Below are 21,673 nucleotides of genomic sequence, written 5' to 3'. Positions count from 1 at the left end.
CATCCTCAGATTCAAGCAAGGACAGATCTAAAATCGTTGGGGAAAGAATAAGTCACAGCTGTACTGAACATGTGCAGTCTTCTTTTTCTTGCCATATACAAAATTATTTACACAGCATTTACATCGTATCAGGTATTATTAGTAATCTAGAGATGATATAAATATACAAGAGGATGTGCATGTTATATGCAAATACTGTTGCCTTTTTCATAAGGGACCTTAGCATCCATGGATTTTGGTATTCTCGAGGGGTTCTAGAAACAATCCCTCAGCTGATACCTACGGGTGACAATGTACTTTAAAAAGCTTAGGTTTTTCAGTTCCTCCTTGTCATCCTCATTCTTAGAGGAGTAGGCAAAAGGCATGCTTCCACAAAATGCAAACACATGACTTTGTTTAGTGTAATACCTAAGGAAATTTTTAAAAAGTTGTAGAAGCATCCGTATTTCCTGAATTGTACTACGTAACCTGTGACTATGAACCCAAAGTCAGATTTACATTGTATTTAGTTAAGATCTGTTTAATAGGAATCATTCTTATTAGAATGTTCCCCACAAAATCTTTAATAAACATACAGCTTTTCAATGTTTGTCCCATTTTGTAATTAGTAAAGATTTAGCAGCGGCTCTTCCTGATTTGGGAGGAAGTATGCTTGACTGTTGCTAGGCAACAGCTCATCCTGGTGTTAGCTGCCAGCAAGCTGTTGGCAGTAACTGTAAATTCTTTTGTCTTGTTAACGAAAAATGAGTGTTAAAGATACAGCAGTATATAAAGTCTGTTCTGTTGTTCAAATATCTATAACTTAGGTGATAAATTCCTACACTAATATAACCTCATGTGCTGCTGAAATTTATAGCATGCTTAGAGAACGTACGCACTCAGAGTTTACTTGTCAGCTGACAGCACTAAAGCTCGTAAGGAGGGACAGTGATGTAATAAAGGTGTTGTTTTCTCAGGTGCTCTTACAAAGAATCTGAGGTTTTCATTCAGTAATGGGTGGTGACATGGATGTGAACCTGTAGCATAAACGTCTCGAGAGGGAGCTGGGTTCCTAAGCAGGAGCCCCCATTGACCATCACTGACCTCTGTCTCCTAGCTGGCCTGAGTAAACATAACGGCATCCAGCCAGTGGGAGAATCCTGCTTGAGGCCAGGCCCTTGTCCCCTCCCTCTCCAGCTCAGCCAGATGCAGTGCAAGTTTTCTAGGACAAACTTTATACGACAAATTCTTATTTCATAAGCAAATACCAGATGAGTCATCCTTTGGACACATAGATTTAGAAGGAAAAACACCATTTACTTGGGTGGTTCATTTATTTTCATTCAAAGTAACTTCATTGGATCCCAGACCTGTCCCCAGATTGTGGTCAGCTTGTGCTCTCCCAGTTACCTGTTTCTAGGTTTTATTTTTTGTTTGTTTGTTTGTTTTTTGGTACCGGGGATCCAAACTTGGGTCCTTGCGCTTGCGAGGCAGGTGGCGGAACCACTGAGCTAAATCCCCGGCCAGTTACCTGTTTCTAAAGGACACTGTCTATTGGGCGTCATGTACGATGTCAGGAACGTGGTGTATGTTTTCTCACTTGCCCTCCAACTGTGTGCAAGAGGTCAGGAAACCCTGATGCTCAAACTACATCTTACAGGAGGTCAGAAGGGAAGAGCTGGGTTGAAAAATGTGCTTTGCTCTGACTTCCAAGCCCCTGATTTTTGTTTTGTCCTCCATTTGGGGCCAGTTTTCAGAAGACATCAAGAATGGTCCAGTTGCCCATTGAACCAGTATAAAGGCTCAATAGTATGGCCAAGGTGTTGACTATATTTCATTCTTTGTTTCCTTGATTTCTAAGAACAGCTCTTAGAAATTTTCAACAGGATATTTTTTTAAAAGGTACCTCACATTTATAAGTCCTTTTCTGCATACAGTTTTCTTTGCTGTCTCCTCTTTGCTATCTATGCCTCAAACATAGTTGGTGGTCACAAATCTCAGGTAGCATCTCTCTCGAATCTTTACTGCAGCTGTCATTACAATCAGGTTCCCCTTAAAGCTGGACGTTTTGCATTGTCTCTGCTTCTCCCGGGGCTCCAGCTCAGCAGATAGTCCTATTTGTAGCAGTGGCTGCAATCCCAACTCTGTCCTTTTCAGGGGCATTTTTTGCTACAAGCCACCATGGAACTACTTCAGCATCATGTAAACACACCAGAGTATTTTAACAGCTGCCGCTCTTTTAAAGTTGAACCAGCTCAGAACTAAAAGGGGATCTGCTTTCAGGTTCTGCTCAAGTTTGCATGTGACAGCATCAAAGCTATTTTTAGTGGAGTGATCACCGGCAAGAAGCTGAAAACGGCTGCATTCAGCTATAAACAGTGGAAAGAAAGGATCATTTATGCACTGCTGCAGCTCTTGAGTCCATTTATATGGGAGACAAAGGGGTGTGTAAATCTCTTCTTCAAAGTTACACAGGCATCATGTCCCCTGTTCGGAGCCCCGGCACCTTTGCAGAGCCAGTAGTTAATTTAGCGCTTGGCTGCCCAAGCTCTGAGTTAAACTAGATGCATCAATATGAGTGAATTTGCCAACTTCTAAAAGCAAGGCAGTGTATAGACATGCAAAATATCCACCAAACTTTTAAAGTGTTTATGTCATTTCCTTAATTTTCCTTTAATTTTCTGTAAATGACAAAAGTCAAGAGACAGCAGGAAATGGGAGCTGGGCTTATAAGCATACTATCCACATAACCCTCTAAGCCACCTGACTTTTCTAGGTGTACTTAGCTGCAAAATGAGGATTGTGGTACCAGCTGTATATACTTCACAGAGCTCATTTGTTTTCAGGAGGTGTTTGTTGAACACCTTCTGTATACCAGCCACTGAGGACTTTAATAGGGCAGTCATTCTTGGAATGTGCATGTAGATTTATAAATAAATAATGCCACGTGGTACATGTAATGATGGGATATGCTCTGGGCATGGAGTGGCGAAGACAACAGAAGGATTTTCAGGATACCTAGGGGTTTGCAAACAGGGCAGGGAAGCAAGGGGAATTCTAAGCAAGGACAACTGAGTGGGCAAAGACAAAGGTAAGAGGTATCCTGGTGTCTCCAGGGACCATGAGCAATTTGGTATTGTCAAAGCAAAAAATCTAAACCAAAACAAATAAAAAACAAGACAAGGTGCCAGGGATTTAGCTCAGAGGCACTGGCATCTGCCTCGCAAGCACAAGGCCCTGAGTTCAATCCCTGGTACCAAAAACAAACAAAACCCAAAACAAACAAACAGACGAAAACAAGGTAAGGGATGGCAGAAGATGAAACTAGAGCACTTGGTGTAACGGTTTGGAATTTATAAGGAACTTGGAAGCAGTATAGCCCATAGGAAGCCAGAAATGCTTTTTAGTATACAGTTGACTGGATTATGCAAAAATTAAAGTGAACCCTTGCTAGAAAAAGTCCATGTGTCTGTTTATAAGAAGTGGCAGCAGTTTAAAGTAGGTAAAAGATGTCCTGAACGTAAAGTTTCTTCTCTGGAAAAGTTGACTAAACCATTGTATCAATCAGTGTTTACTAGAAATACAGATGTAATACAAGATATACAGATATATAAGAATTTATAGATTGGCTTACAGTGGACGCCCACAAAGACAGGTGTGCAAGAGTGCAAAAGGTCCATCTGCGCACTGGGGATCTGAAGAATCCAGTTGAAGGCCTGGAGCTCTGTGTAGTATCCCCTGCAAGTCCATATCAGGAGGCTGAAGAGTCTGCACCAGAAGCCAGGAGATGATGTCCAAGGTAAAAGTGAAGGCTAGAGCTCCAAAGAAGTCAGAAGCATCCCTTCCTTCTTTGTTTCCCTTTTAGAGCAAGCTGGTGATAATCTTCCCTGTGGTGGGTCTTCCACACCCAGAACTATGCTGAGCCAGTTTAGTTGGGCATTATTTACTCAGGTTGACAGCAACCCTGAAACAAGTGATAGTGATTCTTTTGAACTTTGCGTTTGAAGAGGGCAGATGTGGACTGAGAGGGGATAGTGAAAGATACTAAATAGCACACGGTCGATACCTTTTTAGACCTGATTTGGTGCTGGACTCTGCAACTTGGTTTGGAGGATGAGTGACAGCCTTTAGAAGCTATCAGGGCAGGTAGCACTGTTGAGGCTGGTGTGAACCCCAGAAGTGAAGTGCATCCTGCATGTGGGCAGTGAACACACAGAGGTGAGCATACTGACCTGGCACCAGGAAACAGTCTGTGCATGCAGGTCAGAGTTGCCCAAAGGTTTCAAGAAGCTAAAGTTTCCTGAATATGTTGAAAGCTTCACTTATGTGGTCCTTCTTATATGCCAGAGAAATTCAAAGCAGGGAACAGGGGTGCAGCTGGATAGGAGGAGTAACTTCTAATGATCTGTAGCACCATAGAGTATCTGTGACTGACAATTGTATATTTCAAAGTAGCCAGTAAGGAAGATTTTTTGAATGTTTCTATTACAAAGAAGTGATAACTGTGTGAGGTTATGGGTATGCTAATTACTGTAATACAATTATTACACATTGTATACCTATATTAAACATCACACTGTACCATAATTATTATATATCAATTAAAAAATAAGTCAACAACCAAAATAAAAGTAGAACAAAACAAAGCAAAAGAAACAACAACAAACTCATACACAACTATATTTACTGTTTATACTCAGAAAAAAATGTGAAATGTCACCACATCCTAATACATCCTGTAAAGTTCAGTCCACACCCCCAGCTCCCGTATCTATATAAATATGGCCAAAGGTAACATTACTTTTCCAAAACTAAGTTCTCTTTGGATTTAAAACCTTCATGGAAGTTTAATGGCATTCTTTGCTTCATTTTACCTTATGAGAGGAATGATGTTCCAGTAGGCCTTGCAGAAGAATCGAACGGGTTAGCTCTCAGGTGCACAAGAGTCACCAGGTTGCTTGAGTTGTAGCCCACGTGATGCTGGAGGAAGACCAGGGCACTGGGCTTCCCAACCATTTTAGAGTTTGTTTGCTCTCATAAGTTGCACTCTGTGAGGTGGGACTGAGAGAGGATACACAAGGGAAAGTTGGAGAAGGGAGAGAGTCACAGGCAATTGATGACTGTGGGAGGGGGTGCCAGCAGTCACCCAGAGAGGAAGAAGGAGAGGGGATCATTCTGAGGGAAGAACAGCTCTTCACGCTCAGTTGGAAGTATCCAGACAAAGACGTAATTAGGATGCTGATGCCAGTCAGTTGTTACCTTGGGAAACGGAAGAGATTACTTTTTGGAAATTTAAGATTCTTTTTTCTACTTTTGAGGTAGGAGATTAGGGCTAGGGCAAAACCTGTCCAAAAGGTAGGCGTGACAGAACACAAGATCCGAGATGACTGTAGTTCCTGAGCATTGTGCAGAACCCATCCAAAAAGTGCTATAGTTTGAATTCTTCATTTACACATGGCACGAAACCAAGTGAGTTGTCTTCCCTAGGAAAGTTTAAATCTGGCACCAGGCCAAGTGAGTTTCTGATAGGACAAATGTCCCAAATGCCTTTTCTGCATGAGGAAGAGGACAGTCTAGGAATTCCAGTAGAAGAGACTCCTTTCCCTTACCCTAGTGATGGCTGTAAGTCTGTTCACTAGCCCACTCTCACTCAGCAGAGTGTACTTTCCTTGTTTTCTACCTTCAATAAATGGGCATTCCCACAACCTTCTCTGTTTGTCTTGTCCAATTCTTTGTTTGTGACATCAAGAACTTGGACAAAATTTCCCCGGGACCCATCATTTCAGTAACATTTCGAAGCCAAACATAAACAAACCATGGGAAAAAAATGTCCCATAAAAAATAAACTTTTGCCTGGTTCTTACAGCTTCAGGTTTGGGTGCCTAGATGGAGTTCTCTGGACAGAGCATTCAGACAGAAGTCTTTTGCCTATATTATGAGCTTTCCAAAATCAGCATTTTGTCTCTTCTATCTTTGTGGTGGGGCATAGGATGGGACGGACTTTCAAAGGGAGAAAATGAAAAATTAAGATAAATTGCAATTTTCCCGCAAATAGGTTATTTTCTTGTCTGGGACTGGTTTTCAGCATCATAGGAAATAATAGGATTCAAACTGTCAAAAACATGGATTAAACATTTATAGCTCTTGATCTCTAAAAGCCTGAAAAATGAGTAGGTAGTAGTGATTTTGTCTCTATTAGTAAGATACTTTCTCTGAAAGTTGTATCAGTTCAAGGGCATAATGAGCGGGTGACATTATTAACATTATCTGTAATGGGCAGGGTGTCACTGCCTCTAACCAACATTGTCATCGGGGGATAGAAGATACAGTGAGGCCAGCCTTTCTTGCTTCTCAGTAACAGAGAGATGGTCCAAGAATTTATGAGCCTGCCAGTGAATTCAAGGTAAAATGGTCTTTTTACTCAACACATGGTTCTTATTCTTCTTTTTAAAATTGTACTAGGGATTGAACTCAGGGACTTCTTGCTGAACTACACCCCCAGCCATTTTTTGTAATTTTTATTTTGAGGCAGGATCTTGCCAAAACTGCCTGGGCTGGGCTTAAACTTGTAATCCTCCCGTTACCTGAGTTTTGGGGAGTTGGAGTCTCTTTCTGGAGGTGATTTCTAGGTTCTTTCTGTCCCAACCAAAGAATTGGTGGAGACAAGTGCAAACAGTAGCAGTGTTTCATTAAAGGTAGGAAAAGAAATAGGCTCTACAGAGCAAATTTGGGCCAAGTAAAAGTAGGAAAATAAGTTCAGCCTACAGCGTGAGGGTGGGCCACCATGCAAGAGTGAATATAGTGGCAAAAACAGTCTGGATCATTGTTTTTGTATCATCCACTCCTTGGGCTGACTTCATTTCAGGTCTAGGCCTTCTTATCCAAAACCTGCTGGAGTTCTCTGGAGAGGTCCACAGGCAGAGATTTGGGAACTGTTTTGTAGTGTCCTGGGATTTCCTAATTAACAGGTCACACCTACTTCCCCACCGGTTTTGTCATGCCCTCTAATCTCCTATTTTACTCCTGCCTCAGCCTCCTGGAGTGCTGGGATTACAGGCCTGTGCTACTATGCCTGGCCAAAAGTATTCTTTCATTTTCTCTCCCCACACCATCCCTCTCCCCCTCCCTCCCTCCCTCTCTCCCTCCCTCTCTTAAGACAGGGTCTCCTTATGTAGCCCAGACTGGATTTCAGTTCACTATGTAGCCCAGGCTGGCCTCAAATTCACAGTGATCTTCCTCCCTCTGCCTCTGTAGTACTGTCCTTACAGGTGTGCACCACCACACCTGGCCAAAGTTTCCTCTTAAAGGAGTGGAGTTTAGATAAAGGTTTTACCATTGCCACTGTGTGCCACTCCAGCCACACAGACATTACCTCAAGTCCTAAGTAGGCTCCATTGTCAAGACTTCCACAAAACCATTCCCAAGAGAAAGAGGGGCTTTGCTTTCACCCTTAGAATTTTTTTCAACCTACATAACTGGAATTCTATACCTATTAAACCACCACTTTCCACTCCCTGATCCACCCAGCCTGGAGCAACCACTGTTTTACTTTCTGTCCCTATGAATTTGACAACTCTGGGCAGGACACATAAGTGAGATCATAAAGTATTTGTCACTGGCTCATTGCACTTAGGATAATGTCTTCTAGGTTCATCCGTGTTACAGAAGGTGTCAGGATCTCCTTCCTTTTTAAGGCTGAAGAATATTCCCTTATTTGTAAATACTGCCTTTTGTTTATCCCCTCACCCATGAGTGAGCACTTGATTTGCTTCCACTTCTTGGCTCTTGTGAACACGGGGTACAAAGTTTTCTTTGAGTCTTTGCTTTCATTTCTTTTGAGTATATGTCCAAAAGTGGAACTACTGGATCACAGAGTATTCCTGTTTAATTTTTTGAGGAACCACCATATTGTATTCCATCATAGCTGTGCCAATTTAAAGAAGTCTCTAGAGCTGTCTGGTGGCATTAATTATGCTACTGTCCTAAGCCTTACTTAACCTTTCACATGTTGCCCTCACCTGTCCTCAGTGTTTTACAAAAGTAGTACTTCTCCCCACTGGATTGACTCCACAGATAGTCTCCTCCCTACTTACACTTTTGGTTTTCACAGAGTTGTTTCTCTTTTCTTCTGGCCCCTTTGGGAAAGTTGCGTCTATCCCCTGGGCAGATGTCCTTTGGGGAAATCCCAGGCTCCTCCAAAGATTAAGCTAGAATCAAACTGGCCCTAGACTTGGAGCTGTAGGAACAGCTGCTCAGCTTTCCTCTGCTCTGCCATTTTAATTGTGATTAGTAGGTTCATTTGCATCTAAAAGGAGTAGTTTTCTTATCAGCACCATTGAGTTGGGAACCAGTGTACTCCATTTATATAGAGTGGCCCATTTAAAGGGGGCCCATTAAGCAGTAAAAGTAAATGTGGGTGTTTTACAAATGCAAATACATCATGCAAATAATGTACTTTATGCTGAATGATGCCTTGGTTTTCATATGTAAAATTAGAAACTGTGTAGCACAAAGATAATGATAAACACCTTTGCATCTGCTCATAAGATGTCTCCTTAGCTGTATGCATCTAAAATTGTGGCCATATTTTTAAGCAGAATTTCTTCAGTATACCCTGATACACATTCCATATTATCAAAAATATACATGTATTTATCTAGTTATTTATATATTCCTAAGTAATCAAGAAATCACAGAAAAGAGTAGTTCAAATTACCAAACCTATTACTTACCATCAATGATGACATTTATAATTTTGTTTCCATTTTTAAAGATTTTTGAGTTTTTATTTGGGGAGGTGGTAGTGGAGGAAGATAATGTTACCATATAGGCTTGTTCCATTGTAAGAGATTTCTTTATGACTTGGAGTTGTTTGTTTGACATCCTTAGTGTTTGTATTAATTCTGTTCAGGAGATGCAGGTAGCATTCCTGCCGTCTTTCAGAATCACTTACTAGAACCATGACAACCATCCTCTAGGAAGAGCATCAGCCTTGGTCTCTGCCCACATGGGCTTCCTGCTCTCAGGATGGGTAAGACGCAGGCACTCCTGTGGAAAGTGAATTAAAGGGATAGGGTACAGAGTAAGCCAACACCTCCAAGTGTGATTCATTTCAAAGTGAGCTGTATTGGTGGTAATTGCCAGAAGAATTCAGAGGAGGGAAGGAGGTAGTAGGGTGGGAGCAACTAGAAAACCTTTGCCTGGGATCTAGAATTTGAGCTGCGCCTTGAAAGATAGATGGAATGTAAGCATGGAGAGCACAATACAGGGGCGGGTTACATAGAAAGGGAATGGGCTCAGATGGGCCCTACAAACATTATTACCAGGTTCTGAGGTGCTAGGGACTTCTAGAGATTCTCTCTAGATTCTTGTGTTCTGAACAAAGTATTGGACAAAACAAGCACAAAAAGTTTTACATTGATTAAAGGAAGGAAAAGAACATGCTCTGTAGAGTGAGTGTGGGCCAATTAAAAGTTCCAAAAGAAGTACCCTTTGCAGTGTGAGAGCGACCACTCGGGAAGAGAGAGCACAGGGGCCAAGAGCTTAATGGCGGCCATCTTTTGTATTGCCCTCTCCTCAGGCAGCCCTTGGGTCTAGGGCACCCTATCAAAAACCTGCCTGAGTTGTCTGGAGAAGAATTGAAGATAACCCTTTCTGAGTGGTTCCAGGTGCGAGGCTTGGGTGCAAGTCTCCTGGATCTCTGTGATTGACAGGTCGCACCAACTTGCCCAGCCAGTTTGCCTGCCCTAATGGCCTGCCTCCTGGTGGTGGAGGGAGAATGTGTTCTGGAGGGCATACTGGGGAGCAGGAGGAATGTAAAGGGAAGAATAGCAAGGTGTTGGAGGGGCACAGAGCTGGTTATATCTGACCCTTCCCTATAGCTCTCACTCTTTTGTACACACCAGACTCTTCAAGTGAAAAATTACTTGGAAACTCAATATATAAGACACGTGAAAAAGGAGGTACTTTGTTGACCTGGGGCAGGAGCTCTGGTGATACTAGCAGCCCCACCTTTGGCCCTATCTCTGGCCCCACCTTCTGGAGTACAATTTCTACACCAAGAGGGGCCCCGATGAGTATGATTAGCTTTTCAAAGGCTGCCGAGGTGTTAGGCAGATTGGATTGCCGTGAGGGAAGGATCAGAGTTGGGAGAGGAATTGGGATATTAGTGGGAACATCTCATACAAGTTGACCTAGGGCCTGGCAGTAGGAATGCAGATTGAGGGAGAGTACAGGAGACTTCAGAGAGAAAGGCTTGCAAGAATGGGTCACAGAAGACAGGAAGTGGGTGAGGACAGTGTTAAAGACCTCAGAATTTTGACATGAGCATGTTAGAAGTGATCACCAAAGGCAAAGTCAGGTTTTTCTTCCCTTTTATTTTATGAGGAACATGAAGTTCAAGTGTAAATGTTTATTCTCTCAAATATTTGATAGATGCCAGCCAGGTTCCAAGCTCTGCAATAGGTGCCAGGGATACAAGAGAAGAAAGACAGGGGTGTGTTGGTGTCTGAGGAGTAAATGTACCGTGTGGAAGGGAGGCACTGAAAGATACTGTTTTGAGTTGAATTGTGCCATCATCACTCCGCCCAAATTCATATGTTGATTTCCTAACCCTAGAACCTCAGAATATGTGACCTTATTTGGAAATAAAGTCCTTGCAGATATAATTAATTAGGATGAGGTCATCCTGGAGGAGGGCAGACACCTAGTTCAATATGAGTGGTGTCCTTATAATGAAAGGGAAATGTGGGCGCCCATAACATGGTGGGGGCTTGGTCACGTGAACATGAAGGCAGAGATCAGGGTGATGCTTCTACAAGCCAAAGGGCACTGAAGATTGCCAGCAAAGACACAGAAGCAGAGCAGAGGCCTGAAACAGGTTCTGCTTCAGAGCCCCAGAAGGAACTAGCCCTGTGGACACCTTGATTTTGGACTTCTCACCTCTAGCACTGTGAGACAGAGGTCATATTGCTTATGCCAAGCAGTCTGTGATACTTTCTTATGGCAGCTGTAGGAAACAAAATATAAACAATAACGATAATTCCAGGGCTGTGTGGAAAGTGCCAGTGAGCCTGGCATGGAGGCAGAAGTGGGAAGTTGCTCCCTGGTTTGAGCAGGGATGGGGGCACGTGAATGCTGTGGCAAGATCCAGCTCAAGGAACCTCCCAGAGTCTGGAGACCTGATGAACAAGAGGAGGAGAATCAGAAAAACCTAGATTTGCCAGGAGTCTATAAACCTCCTTAGCAAGAGAGTGAGTAGGAGAGAGGAGAGGGCCACAATGAAGAACGTCCATCAAAAAGGGGCCCACACCGGGCAGAGAGGTAGCAGAGTGTCAAGACTGAAGACTGGGAAGAGGAGACCCAACCAGGCAAAGGTGGGCTAAAGGCGGAAAAAATTTTAGAGATCTTGTCAAATGTCATGGAGGGTTTATACATTAGGCAGAAAAGGCTCCTTGTGAGAGTGGGTGGGAGGGCAGGGAGGAGGGAGGGGAGAGACTGGAACTCTGTCAAGGGCAGATCCATCTGTGTTGCTATAGCAAACTGTCCTCAGCTGGTGATTTATAAACAGTAGAAATTTATTTCTTGTCGTCTTGGAGGCCGGGAATTTCAAGATCAAAGCACTGCTGGCAGGTTTGTTTTCTGGTGAGTGTCTGTCCTCTGCTTCCAAGATGGCTGCGTCTCCTGGAGAGGAGGAACACTGTGTTCCCACATGTCAGAAGGACAAAGAGGGTGAGCTCCCTGCTCCAGCTCCATCCTACGGGCATCTGATTCATGAGGGAGGATGTCTCATGGCTGATCACCTCTTCTTAGTGCCCCACTCCTTAATACTGCCACATTGGCAACCCTGAATTTGGAGGGGACACATACAGGACCCCTGAATGGCTGGGCAGTTGGGAGGTCTTGGGTGACACTAGTGACAGCCAGTCCAGGAGCCAGTGCCCCGAAGGAGCAGAGGCCAGGCTCTCAGACCTCAGCTGCAGCTCTTGGGCTTTCTTGGTGCAGGGTAGAGTTACACAATCCAAAAGGAGGATGTGGACACCCACCCATTAATTTTGGGTAATGATTAAAATAAGATCTTAGTCCTGGGAAAGGGAAGGTAAGTGGAGGCAAGTGGCAATAAGGCAAGAAATTTTCCAGCATAAAAAGGTCGACAGAGATGCTATTCTGGCCAGGGAGAAGGTGCAGATGTGGCAGAAGCAACAGTTGGAGAACTTGAGTGGAACGCAGTGTCTTTGGTTTACAAAGGAGATGATGTTGGCCACTGGAGAGGGAGGGTTGAACTTTGTGCGTAGGGAGAAGGTTGATGCCAGTTTCCTTGGGTTCTTGTTCGGAATCAGTTTTATCCCCCAGTGGATACATGGTGATATCCGGAGGCACTTTGTGCTGTTATAACTAGTTAGTGGTTGCTACTGGCTTCTAGTGGATAGAGACTGGGGAGGCCACTGAACATCCTGCCGTGCGTAGGGCAGTGCCCCATGACAAAGCATTATCCAGCCCAAAATGTCAATAATGCAGAGTTAGGAAACTGTGCTCTAAGGTCAATAACAGTTCTCAGAAATGTTTGAGTAAAGCCCAACTTCATAGCCTGCTTGGTGGAACCTTATGAAACAGTGATATATATATATGATAGCACAGTAGATCTTACGTGAGAGCAGCTGGCACCTGTATCAAATGCTCACAGCCATTTCAGGGCAGCCCCTGCTCCCTGATTTCCAGGACCTTGGCATTAATGGGCACCAGGACTAATTTTTGGCTGCTCTTGGGGAAATCAGGATGGGTCTCCACTTTTAAATTTGGCTTAGGCCACAGAGAGATTCTGTTCCCTACCATGATTGGTATTTCGCCCCCAAATAGTCTTGCCCCTCTGTCAGTTACAGTTGTAGAAGTCCCAGATGGTGGATGCCTGATGGCTTCACTAATGCCCTCCTAGTAGTTGTCGGCCTCTGAACACAGGCCAGTCCTGATAGGTCTCCACCTGGTCTCTTCTGCCTCTTAGTAGCTTGCCAGTTCTGATCTACACAGGCTTCCACGTGGATTTGTCTTTTTTTAGCCTTCCTTAGAGTAGGTAGCATCTGTGAAGCTCTTTCTTCCAGCCCATTGATTTTTAGAAACTGTTGGGTCTTTGGACTGAGTAACATTTGCATTTAGAAGATCTCAAAGCATCCTTAAAGAAAAGAGGAAGATGAGACGGACAGCTACCTCATTAGTTCTAGGAATGGAGAAGAGAGTCAAGTCAGGAGAGCTGAGGGTGTGCATGAGGTGGTGCCGGGAGCACCCATTGCAGCTGCAAACTCCGGCAGTGTCACCACGTGGCCACCAGCACATCACTTAACTTCTCTGAACTGTCGTTTTCTTATAATCAAGACGACCACAGGGATTTTTACAGTTTACAGTACTGGCTTTTTTTTTTAAGCACTAGTCACCTTGTTTCATTCTCACACACTAAGGACTATCAGTGGCCCCAAGTGAGTGGGCCTGGAACTAAGACTTACTCAGGTTGAGAGATTTCAGCTTCCTTTTGCATAGACTGATTCCTTGAATCCAGACCCTGTGTTCTCAGTACCACGCCCGTGATTGGTCCAGTTAGCTGCTGAGATGCTGTTCCATGCCCAGATGCTTTTGTCTTCTTACTGGGGAGGTTATAAAAGTGCTGAGATTGTCCTGAGAACTCCAGACTTTCACCTGAGCTCCCAGTGAAGTTTGTCAGAAGGTGTGGGATATTTTGTAATTCCTGAGACCTCCTCATGTTTCTGTCCTGGCTACGCAGATGCTGCCAGGTTTCAAGGATGGCCACCCTTCACCCAAGGAGGTCATTGTTAGGGCATGGTGTGGGTCTTTTGTTTTTCTGTTATTTCCTCATGATTAATTCACAGAGTGAGAACAGTAGAATTCTGTCCTCATCACAGTTGCCTTGACTCTTGGATTCCTGGGAAACCAGTGTGATGGGAGATGCTGCACATCCAAAGGGAATGGTCGCCTCCATGCTCGGTTTCCAGTGTTGGGGTTGTGGCTGGAGTCAGTGCTCAGTTGCCTAAAGAGTAGTGGGCAAGCCCCGACCTCCATGAGGACTAAATGAGGGGAGCTACTCGCCCTGCTTCTGTGTCCTTTGCCCGGGGGTGTGGGCTTTCTGCCCGTTAGTGTGCCTCCCCCACCCCCGCCACTTTCTCTCCTTCTCTACCTCCCTTCTTTTTATGCATTAAAGTTTTAAAATTTGAAAATGCAGGTAACATTTACCATGGTGACCATTTTTAAGTGCACCATTTGGTAATGTTGAGTGGGTTCGCCTTGCTGTGCAGCCCATCTCTAGAACTCTTCATGTGGTAAAACCGAAACTCTGCAGCCACTAAAGAGCCATGCCCCACTCCGCCCTGCCCCCAGCCCGTGGCAGTCACCTTCTGCTTTCTGCCTCTATGACTGACTACTCCAGGGACCTTGTAGGAGTGGAATCAGTTAGTGTTTGTCTCTCTGTTCTCCTTCTTTCAGAGTATGACTTCAAGGATCATCCGTGGGGAGGCCCCCTGTTCTTTCAGGTGTATCTGTTCATGCTTGGCAGCTGGGTTCTTGTGAGGGGGGGAGCACTTTCTCAGTTTGCTTGCCCTTAGGCTCACAGAAAGTCCAGACTGCTGAATGCAAGTGTGGATCTTGCCAGAACTTCCCAGGGTCTGAGTTTACTAATCCAGCCGGCTCTCACAGTGATTAAAGCTCGTGGGTGTGGGCAGACACATGACAGATGCCAAGAGCCACCTCAGGGCTGTGTGTCTGCTGGCTCGAGGTGGCCTCTTGGGAGCTGGAAATAATGCAGGTGAGGTTGTGAGGCCCGAGGATGGTTGAGGACCGCGAGTCTCTGGCAGACGCCAGGTGTGCTGTTCAGCACGGTATCGCTCTTCTCTCGGGATTTGCTGGCTCAGCGCTGGACTCAACGATCAGCTGGATCAGTGTTCTCAAATGCTGCTCAGAGACCGACTTTCTGGCAGGCGAGGCCCTCTTAACCTGTTAGTCTGCTTCTTTTGTCACAAAGTGCGTTTGTCTTCTACGGCTGAAGGTCATGGGCTTCTGCTAGCACAATATTGAAATGAGACCTTTGTGATGCCAGTGTTGCATTGTTTCCACTAATAGGAACCCATGTGTCCTTCACATATGGTTAGGCCAATTGCTTTTTCTATCCTGGGCCTTTGCCTTGGAGAGATTCCATGGGGAAGGATGGCTCTGAGTTTTAGCACTGGGAGACCGGAAGAGGCAAGCTGGAAGATGGGAAATGAAATCGGGGCTGTTGCTGTGTGTCTCTGTGGTACTTGGGCTGGCTCCAGAACCTGGTCTGGGCACGGACTAAACAGCCATGTGATAACCTTAAGTCCCCTCATCTCTAGAATTGGAAGGTGATTTCTGCCCCTCCCACCCCATAGAGTTGGAGGGTCTCATTTGGAAAGATGTCCATGATTGTGCGCAGGAGATGATAAATTGCAATCCCGGCATCAAGCAATCTGAGGACCATTGGAAGGCGATTAAAACCCACTCAGTTAATGCTAAGGGGACCTTAGTGACTATTCCCAAGGCACTGCATTTCTATGACTGGATCTGAGGAGCACCCCATTTTCCCTGTGCACCCCACTCCCACCCTCCTTCCTCTGGACTTGCCACTCGAAGGGGTGGTTTGCAGCCTCACCCACAAACACTTTGACTACTCATTACTTCTCTGAAATAGCTGTAGTTAATATACATTTTAAAGTAATTTCACATGTATGTATTTTTAAGCTGAGAAGCCAATCAGCCAGGGATGCCTGCAGCTGGAGGGGAAAAACAAAATCCAGTTTACTGCCTTCTCAGCCCCAGCCACTAGAGCCATTGGCCTTTTTAGTCTCTTCCGATAGAATCAGAGGAGGTAGGAGCTAGAGAAGTACATCGATTCCATCTTGGAGGTCATATAGGATTTAAAAGTTTTTTCTCCTCAGATCTTTTGTGTGATTCTCAATAGAGACTTTCTAAATCTTGAAATCTTCATCACTTAGACAATATCTATTGAGGGACCATCTAAAAGAAGACTATAGAATTTGGGGTAGAGGAGCTCAAAAACTTTGCAGTTAGCGTAGGAGGAACTGGCTTACTCTGAGCTGGACAGAGACCCCAAGTGAATTCATTAGTGACAACGGGGGCCAGGCCAGAGAAGGCAGGGGACCAGTCCAAATCTCTCTCCACCACCAGAGAACAGATTAGAGGGAGAGCAGAGCGGAATGGCGATAGAATAGTGATCAGTGACTTAAGTATGTTAAAAGGATATTGCAGAAATCTGTCCCTAGATTTCTATCATACAGAGAATTTTCCTTATCTAAACCACTGGATTTATCTGACCTCCGTTCCCCACATTTACTCCATCCCCTGGCATCTGCTTGGTTTTCACCCAAATCAAGGTCAGGATAAAGAGGAGATTTGGATGGCAGTAAGCTGGATATTCAGGCTCCTGCAGTAATACTCAATTATTGAATTCAGTAGAAGCACCAACTCCTTTATAATGAAGTCCTCAGTTTTTGAATATCTTTATGAATCAGGTGATTCAGTATTGGCAACAGCCAGCCTGCTGTTTCCTGCTTTGTTATAAAACATAAGATGGTAAAACCCTGGGAGCTTGCTGGGGTTGTTAAAAGCTCATCTTAAGCATTTTAATGCACATTATTCTTCATGCAGCTTGGAGCCTTAAAGACCCTCAAATGGAATCAGATGAAGAGAAGTCAACTTGCTGCCATCGTCCTGCAGCCCTGAGCCACTGGCCAGGTCTGTTGTCCTGTGCAACTCCTGGTCACCGAGAGGCCACATCTGTCAGGGCTGAGAATCAGGGTTGCAGGAAAAACCGTGACTGAGATGCACTATTCCCATTTACTTTGCATGTAGTGGATCCAAAACAAAATAAAACCAAAAGATTTATTAACATTTAGGTTCATAGTATAGGCAGAGATATTGCAGGTTCAATTCCAGACTGCTGCAATAAAGCAAATACTGCACTAATGCAAGTCACACAGATTTTTTGGCTTCCCAGTGTATATACAGGTTACACTCAGACCATACTCTAATCTGTTAAGTGTGCAATAGCATTATGTGTAAGAAAACAATGCACAGTCTTCATTTGAAAATAATTTATTGCTCAGAAATGCTAAGGATCACCCTAGCTGTTGGAAAAAATGGTGCTGATACACATGCTCGACCCAGGGTTGCCAAAAACCTTTCATTTGCTTAAAAAAACAAACAAAAAACCCTGCAGTGTCTGTGTAGCACAATCAAATGAGATATGCCTGCATGTTTTTTTCTCTAGCACATTGGACACTTTTTCTTGACATTTAATAGTATTTTTATGCTGTAACTCCTTTATTCTTCCCTCCCTACATCTCCTCACTCATGTACTGTCCTTGTACTTGTGATACTGTTTGTACCTCTGATAATGATATTTTGACAGTAGACTGTTACTTGCATTTCCCTTTCTTGCTAATAGTATTGCTATCCTACATAACCAGAGATCTTCACCAACTAGTGAAGCTTTGAATGCATAGGCCTTCAGGTGTGTGTGTTTGTGTGTGTGTGTGCATGCACATGTGCGTGTACCAGACTTACACATGTATTCCTCAGACCAAATTTTTATTTTTTAAATGTTGAATGTGACTACTAATGCATTCACCAATATCATTTGCCATGTATTGTTTTGGTGGAAGTAATTTATACTGCCTCCTGGGCTGGATGTAGTAACATTTTGAACTAGTGTTTTGTAACATCAATCTAAGATAAATCCTTGATTTAGAATAACCCACTTTCTACTGTAAGGGTATTTTACTAAGACTGGTTTGGTTGTAAAGTTTTCCACTAGATGTTTCAAAACAGTGAAAATGCTCATCTCTAAATCTTTGTGATGAATTGATTTTTCTTATTTTCTTGTCTCTCCTGTTACCTGACTGTGGGTGGTAACCTATCTCTCTGCAAAGTGTTTTATAGGTTATGGAGTATAACATTTTAAGCCAAGAAATTGAAAACAGGATGCGAAACAAGAGCCTGGGGGTGGGAGGGAGTCAATCAAGGTCATATCTGTATAGAAAGAATTTGGTGGTAGAGATGCCAAGAAAACCACGTTCTTATTTGTGACAGGCAGATGGTACCGGGAAACACAAGAAAACCTACTTGATCTGAGAAGACATGGCTAGGAGTTCTTTTCGACGTATGTTTATGAAATTATGACCAGGTTAGCAAAAATTCTGAGAGTTCCCAGCAAAGCCACTGAACCATGCACATTTGCCATTTGTTTACCTGCAGGGAATTTCAGTGCCTAGGTCTGACCAGAGCCAAGATGCTAACCAGAACATTCACATAGACAGTTCTGTGTGAAATTGGAAGCCTGTGTATAATAAGATAAACTCCATGGTTTATAAAGTTAACATTTTCAGAGGGTATCAATAATGCATAACTGGGAAAATGTTTTCGGGCCATTTTGAGAGATGTTTGGGGAAGGAGTGCAGCTGAGTCAGTGTAAATGAGTTTGCCAGCCTTATGTCTGTCTGTCTCCTCTTTCAGCACATCAGGTCCACCCATCTGGCCGGGCAGTACCTTCTTCAAGAGAAATGGAGCCCTTCTGCAAGGTAGGTGTCTAGGAGCACCTCCTCCTCCTCTGCTTCCCCTCCCTTCCCCACTCTTGTGCTTGGTGCCAAGCAGAGAGTGACTACTCTCTGGAGAAGTGTGACTGTTGTGGGTTGGTCTGGATGGCCACTTCTTTTTATTTCTTCCTACTTGGTTGCTATGAACTGTGAGTCTGAAACCAGGTCTCTAAGGACTGCTTCTTTGGCCCATTGACAGTGGTCATGTTCCCAAAGTGTTTGAGTTGCTTTGGTGGAATTGGAATTACGTGACAACGGGCATGTGACAGTAGTGTACAGTGGGCTGATAAAAGCAAACCTTTTTACGTATTTGGGCTGACAAGGAATGGTTCCATGCTGTCCTCGGATATCCATGTGTTCTTGGAAGGTTGCTGTGGGATGGTGTGCTTGAGAAATTCAAACTGGCTTTCATCTCTGCTTTTGCTGTTACCTTTTTTTGTGTGTGTGTGAGTTGGGGTCTTGCTGTGTTACCCAGACTCCCTTAAATTCCTGTGCTCAAGTGGTCACTGTGGCCCAGCCTTCAGAGTAGCTGGGATTATAGGCACATGCCATCCATGCCTCACTGCTGTAACTTTTGAAATGGACATGGTTAAGGAGGAATAAATGCTTAAAAATAGCACAAAGATGCATTCCAAAAACTTTCACAAATTACTTTTTAGTGATGGCTGTTTAAGATATGTGCTCTGTGTATAAGCTGGCCTACAGTGTCTTCCGGTTTTCTGTCCCCTTTCGCCTCTGTTGATTGGCCAGGAGTCAAGGCGGCACAGCTGCCAAAAGCAGATGGATTTGTTTGTACCAAGCACTTTCCAACTACACTGGCTTATAATGAGGGAGTTTAGTGCCTTTTCATTGGCTTACAGCTGTTTAGCCTCTGACCTTTAAAAAGTACACACTGAGGCCAGTTGTGTGTGTAAAGAAGTGGAATATTAGAGTAGCTAAGAAAAGAGACATTTATCTTAAGGTTTCTGGAGTATGTCAATCAATTGTGAGAGTTGTTTTTGTTGTTGCTTTATAGCGCATGCAATTGCATATTGTCCATGAAATCAGGAACTTAAGAATTTCTTTGCATTTAGGTGAAATGTAGGCGTACAAGTTTGGTTAGTCCTAATTGTAATAGCCACCATAGATATCCTAAATTTCTAATAAAATAAAAGGAACCCCCTCCACTCTCAAAAATTAAAACATAATTTAAAAAAATCTATTCTGCTCTCCAGATTGTGTAAGAAACCAATTATAATCATCCTTTGAATTTTTCTGAAGTGAATTTCAAAGTTATTTGTACCTTCATTTTTCCTCTAGAACTGTAGCAATAATACAAATATCATTAATGTTTGGATTATTTTAAGAAAAGGGATTTTGTTTTCTTAGAGCTTTTTCTTGTAGGATTTTTATTCATTTTGTTCCACATTGGGTAAGATTTGCTCTATGCATATTAATTTTTTTGTTTCTGGAGGGTAAAAACATGAGAGAAACATTGATAAAGTTTCTGAAGTTGAGTGATTGCAGGTTGGGATTGTATGCTATTATTGTAGACTTTTTTCTCTTACTGATTAAAAAATTCCTCCATCTCCTTATGTAGTGAGAATTAAACTAGTACAAATTTCAGATGCTCATTGGATTTCTGTCCATTTAAGTACAGTATTGTTTTTGGTACATTTGAGAATCAAAATCTTGGTGAGAGTTTGAGAGTGTAGGCAGGAACTTGTCAGTATTAATTTTTTCCTGTGATGTTTAATCATTTTCCTGGATCTGTCTAGAGTTCTTCAGACATTTTTATTGTGATAAGATTTTTCAAACTGTGTGTTTTCCTAATTAGTATTGCTGTCCTCCTTTGGCGGTTGCTACTGGGACATCCAGAAGTTGTTAATGCCCATGAGCAAAAGTTGTGCAAATAAAGATGTGGATGTACAAAGAAGGGAACTGCCCAGTCACACCAGATAATCTAAACCAAATAGGTGGTTTAGATTACAGTCAAATAGAAGGAAACATACTTGATACATGCTCATTTTTCTCCTCTTTATACTCAAATACGCTTTTATTTTTTGTCCCTCTAGCAAGTAGGAGGAATTTTTTTAGATAATCAGACCCCATTTGTTAATGGGGTACAGTCAGAAAGATTGAGGTTGAGGCCTAGATAGGACTGGAATGCCAAAGAAAGGGCCTACTGTGTGCAGTTGCCCCAGGGACCCAGAGTATGAAGATGTGGGATAGAAAGATAGGCAGATGTGCCATGTTGTACAGAAGAAAGAGCTTTGTTTTGTCAGGGTGAGCAGAGGGGCTGCCACTTCTTGGGGAATTGACACTTGAGCAAAGCCTTGGAAAACAGATGCACGTGTCTGGAATGGGGAAAATGACATCACAGAGCACAGTGATAGGGACTTGGTGGCGGATGTGTGGAACAGCTGCCCCAAGTTACTTTTCGGAACAATATGAGTGCTCCTTGACCTATGACACGGTTACATCCAGGTAAACCCATTGTGAGCTATGTAAAATATCATAGGCTGAAAGTGCGTTTAACACACCTGACCCACTGCATGTTGTATCTTAGCAACACAGCACACTGCAGTGTTGGGGATTTCCCCTTGTGATCCTGTGACCAACCAGCAGCTGTGGCCTCACAAGAGAGGACTGTACCTCTCGTCACTAGTCTAGGAAAAGATCAAAAGTTGAAGGACAGTTTGTTCAGAATGCATATGGCTTTTGTACTGTTATCAAGTTGAAAATTATGTCAGGCACTACCTATAATGTGATATTCTAGGGAAGTGGTGGTGAAACTATGGCACGCATGCTGCAGCAGGGCTGTTTATATCCTTAAAAACTCTGAAAGGTCTGCCATCACTGTCCTAGGGGGAAGTAATGGAAGTGAAAACCTGAAATGACGTTGAAACTAAAATGACACAGTAACAACGGGAAACCAGTTTATGTGGTCTAATAGTTGTTTGGTTTGTAAAGCATTGAGTAGACACATAGGACAGTTATTTTTTTCCAGTGCAAAACCAATTGTAAGAATTAACTGGAAGTACTTGAGGTCCTCCTTGGATGTCAAGTGTGGCGTCTGTACTTTGGTT

General features: G+C 43.4%; 1 protein-coding gene across 15 annotated transcripts in view; it reads left to right on the top strand.

Annotated features, from left to right (window-relative positions):
• The window catches only part of Foxn3 (forkhead box N3), a 406,647-nt gene that overhangs the window by 272,210 nt on the left and 112,764 nt on the right, over window positions 1-21,673 (top strand). For all 15 annotated transcript variants that reach the window (XM_087195145.1, XM_087195142.1, XM_021245282.2 and 12 more), the window contains one exon: window positions 18,526-18,590. In XM_087195145.1, coding sequence (XP_087051271.1) covers window positions 18,526-18,590 — 65 coding nt within the window. The remainder of the gene's footprint in view (window positions 1-18,525; window positions 18,591-21,673) is intronic.

This window comes from Heterocephalus glaber, unplaced genomic scaffold (genome assembly GCF_053883595.1).
Source record: "Heterocephalus glaber isolate CG9 unplaced genomic scaffold, H.glaber_assembly_v1.0 deba00001608, whole genome shotgun sequence".
Lineage (NCBI taxonomy): Eukaryota > Metazoa > Chordata > Mammalia > Rodentia > Bathyergidae > Heterocephalus > Heterocephalus glaber.
The sequence above is the reverse complement of the archived record's forward strand: the minus strand, read 5'-3'. Positions and strand labels throughout refer to the sequence as shown.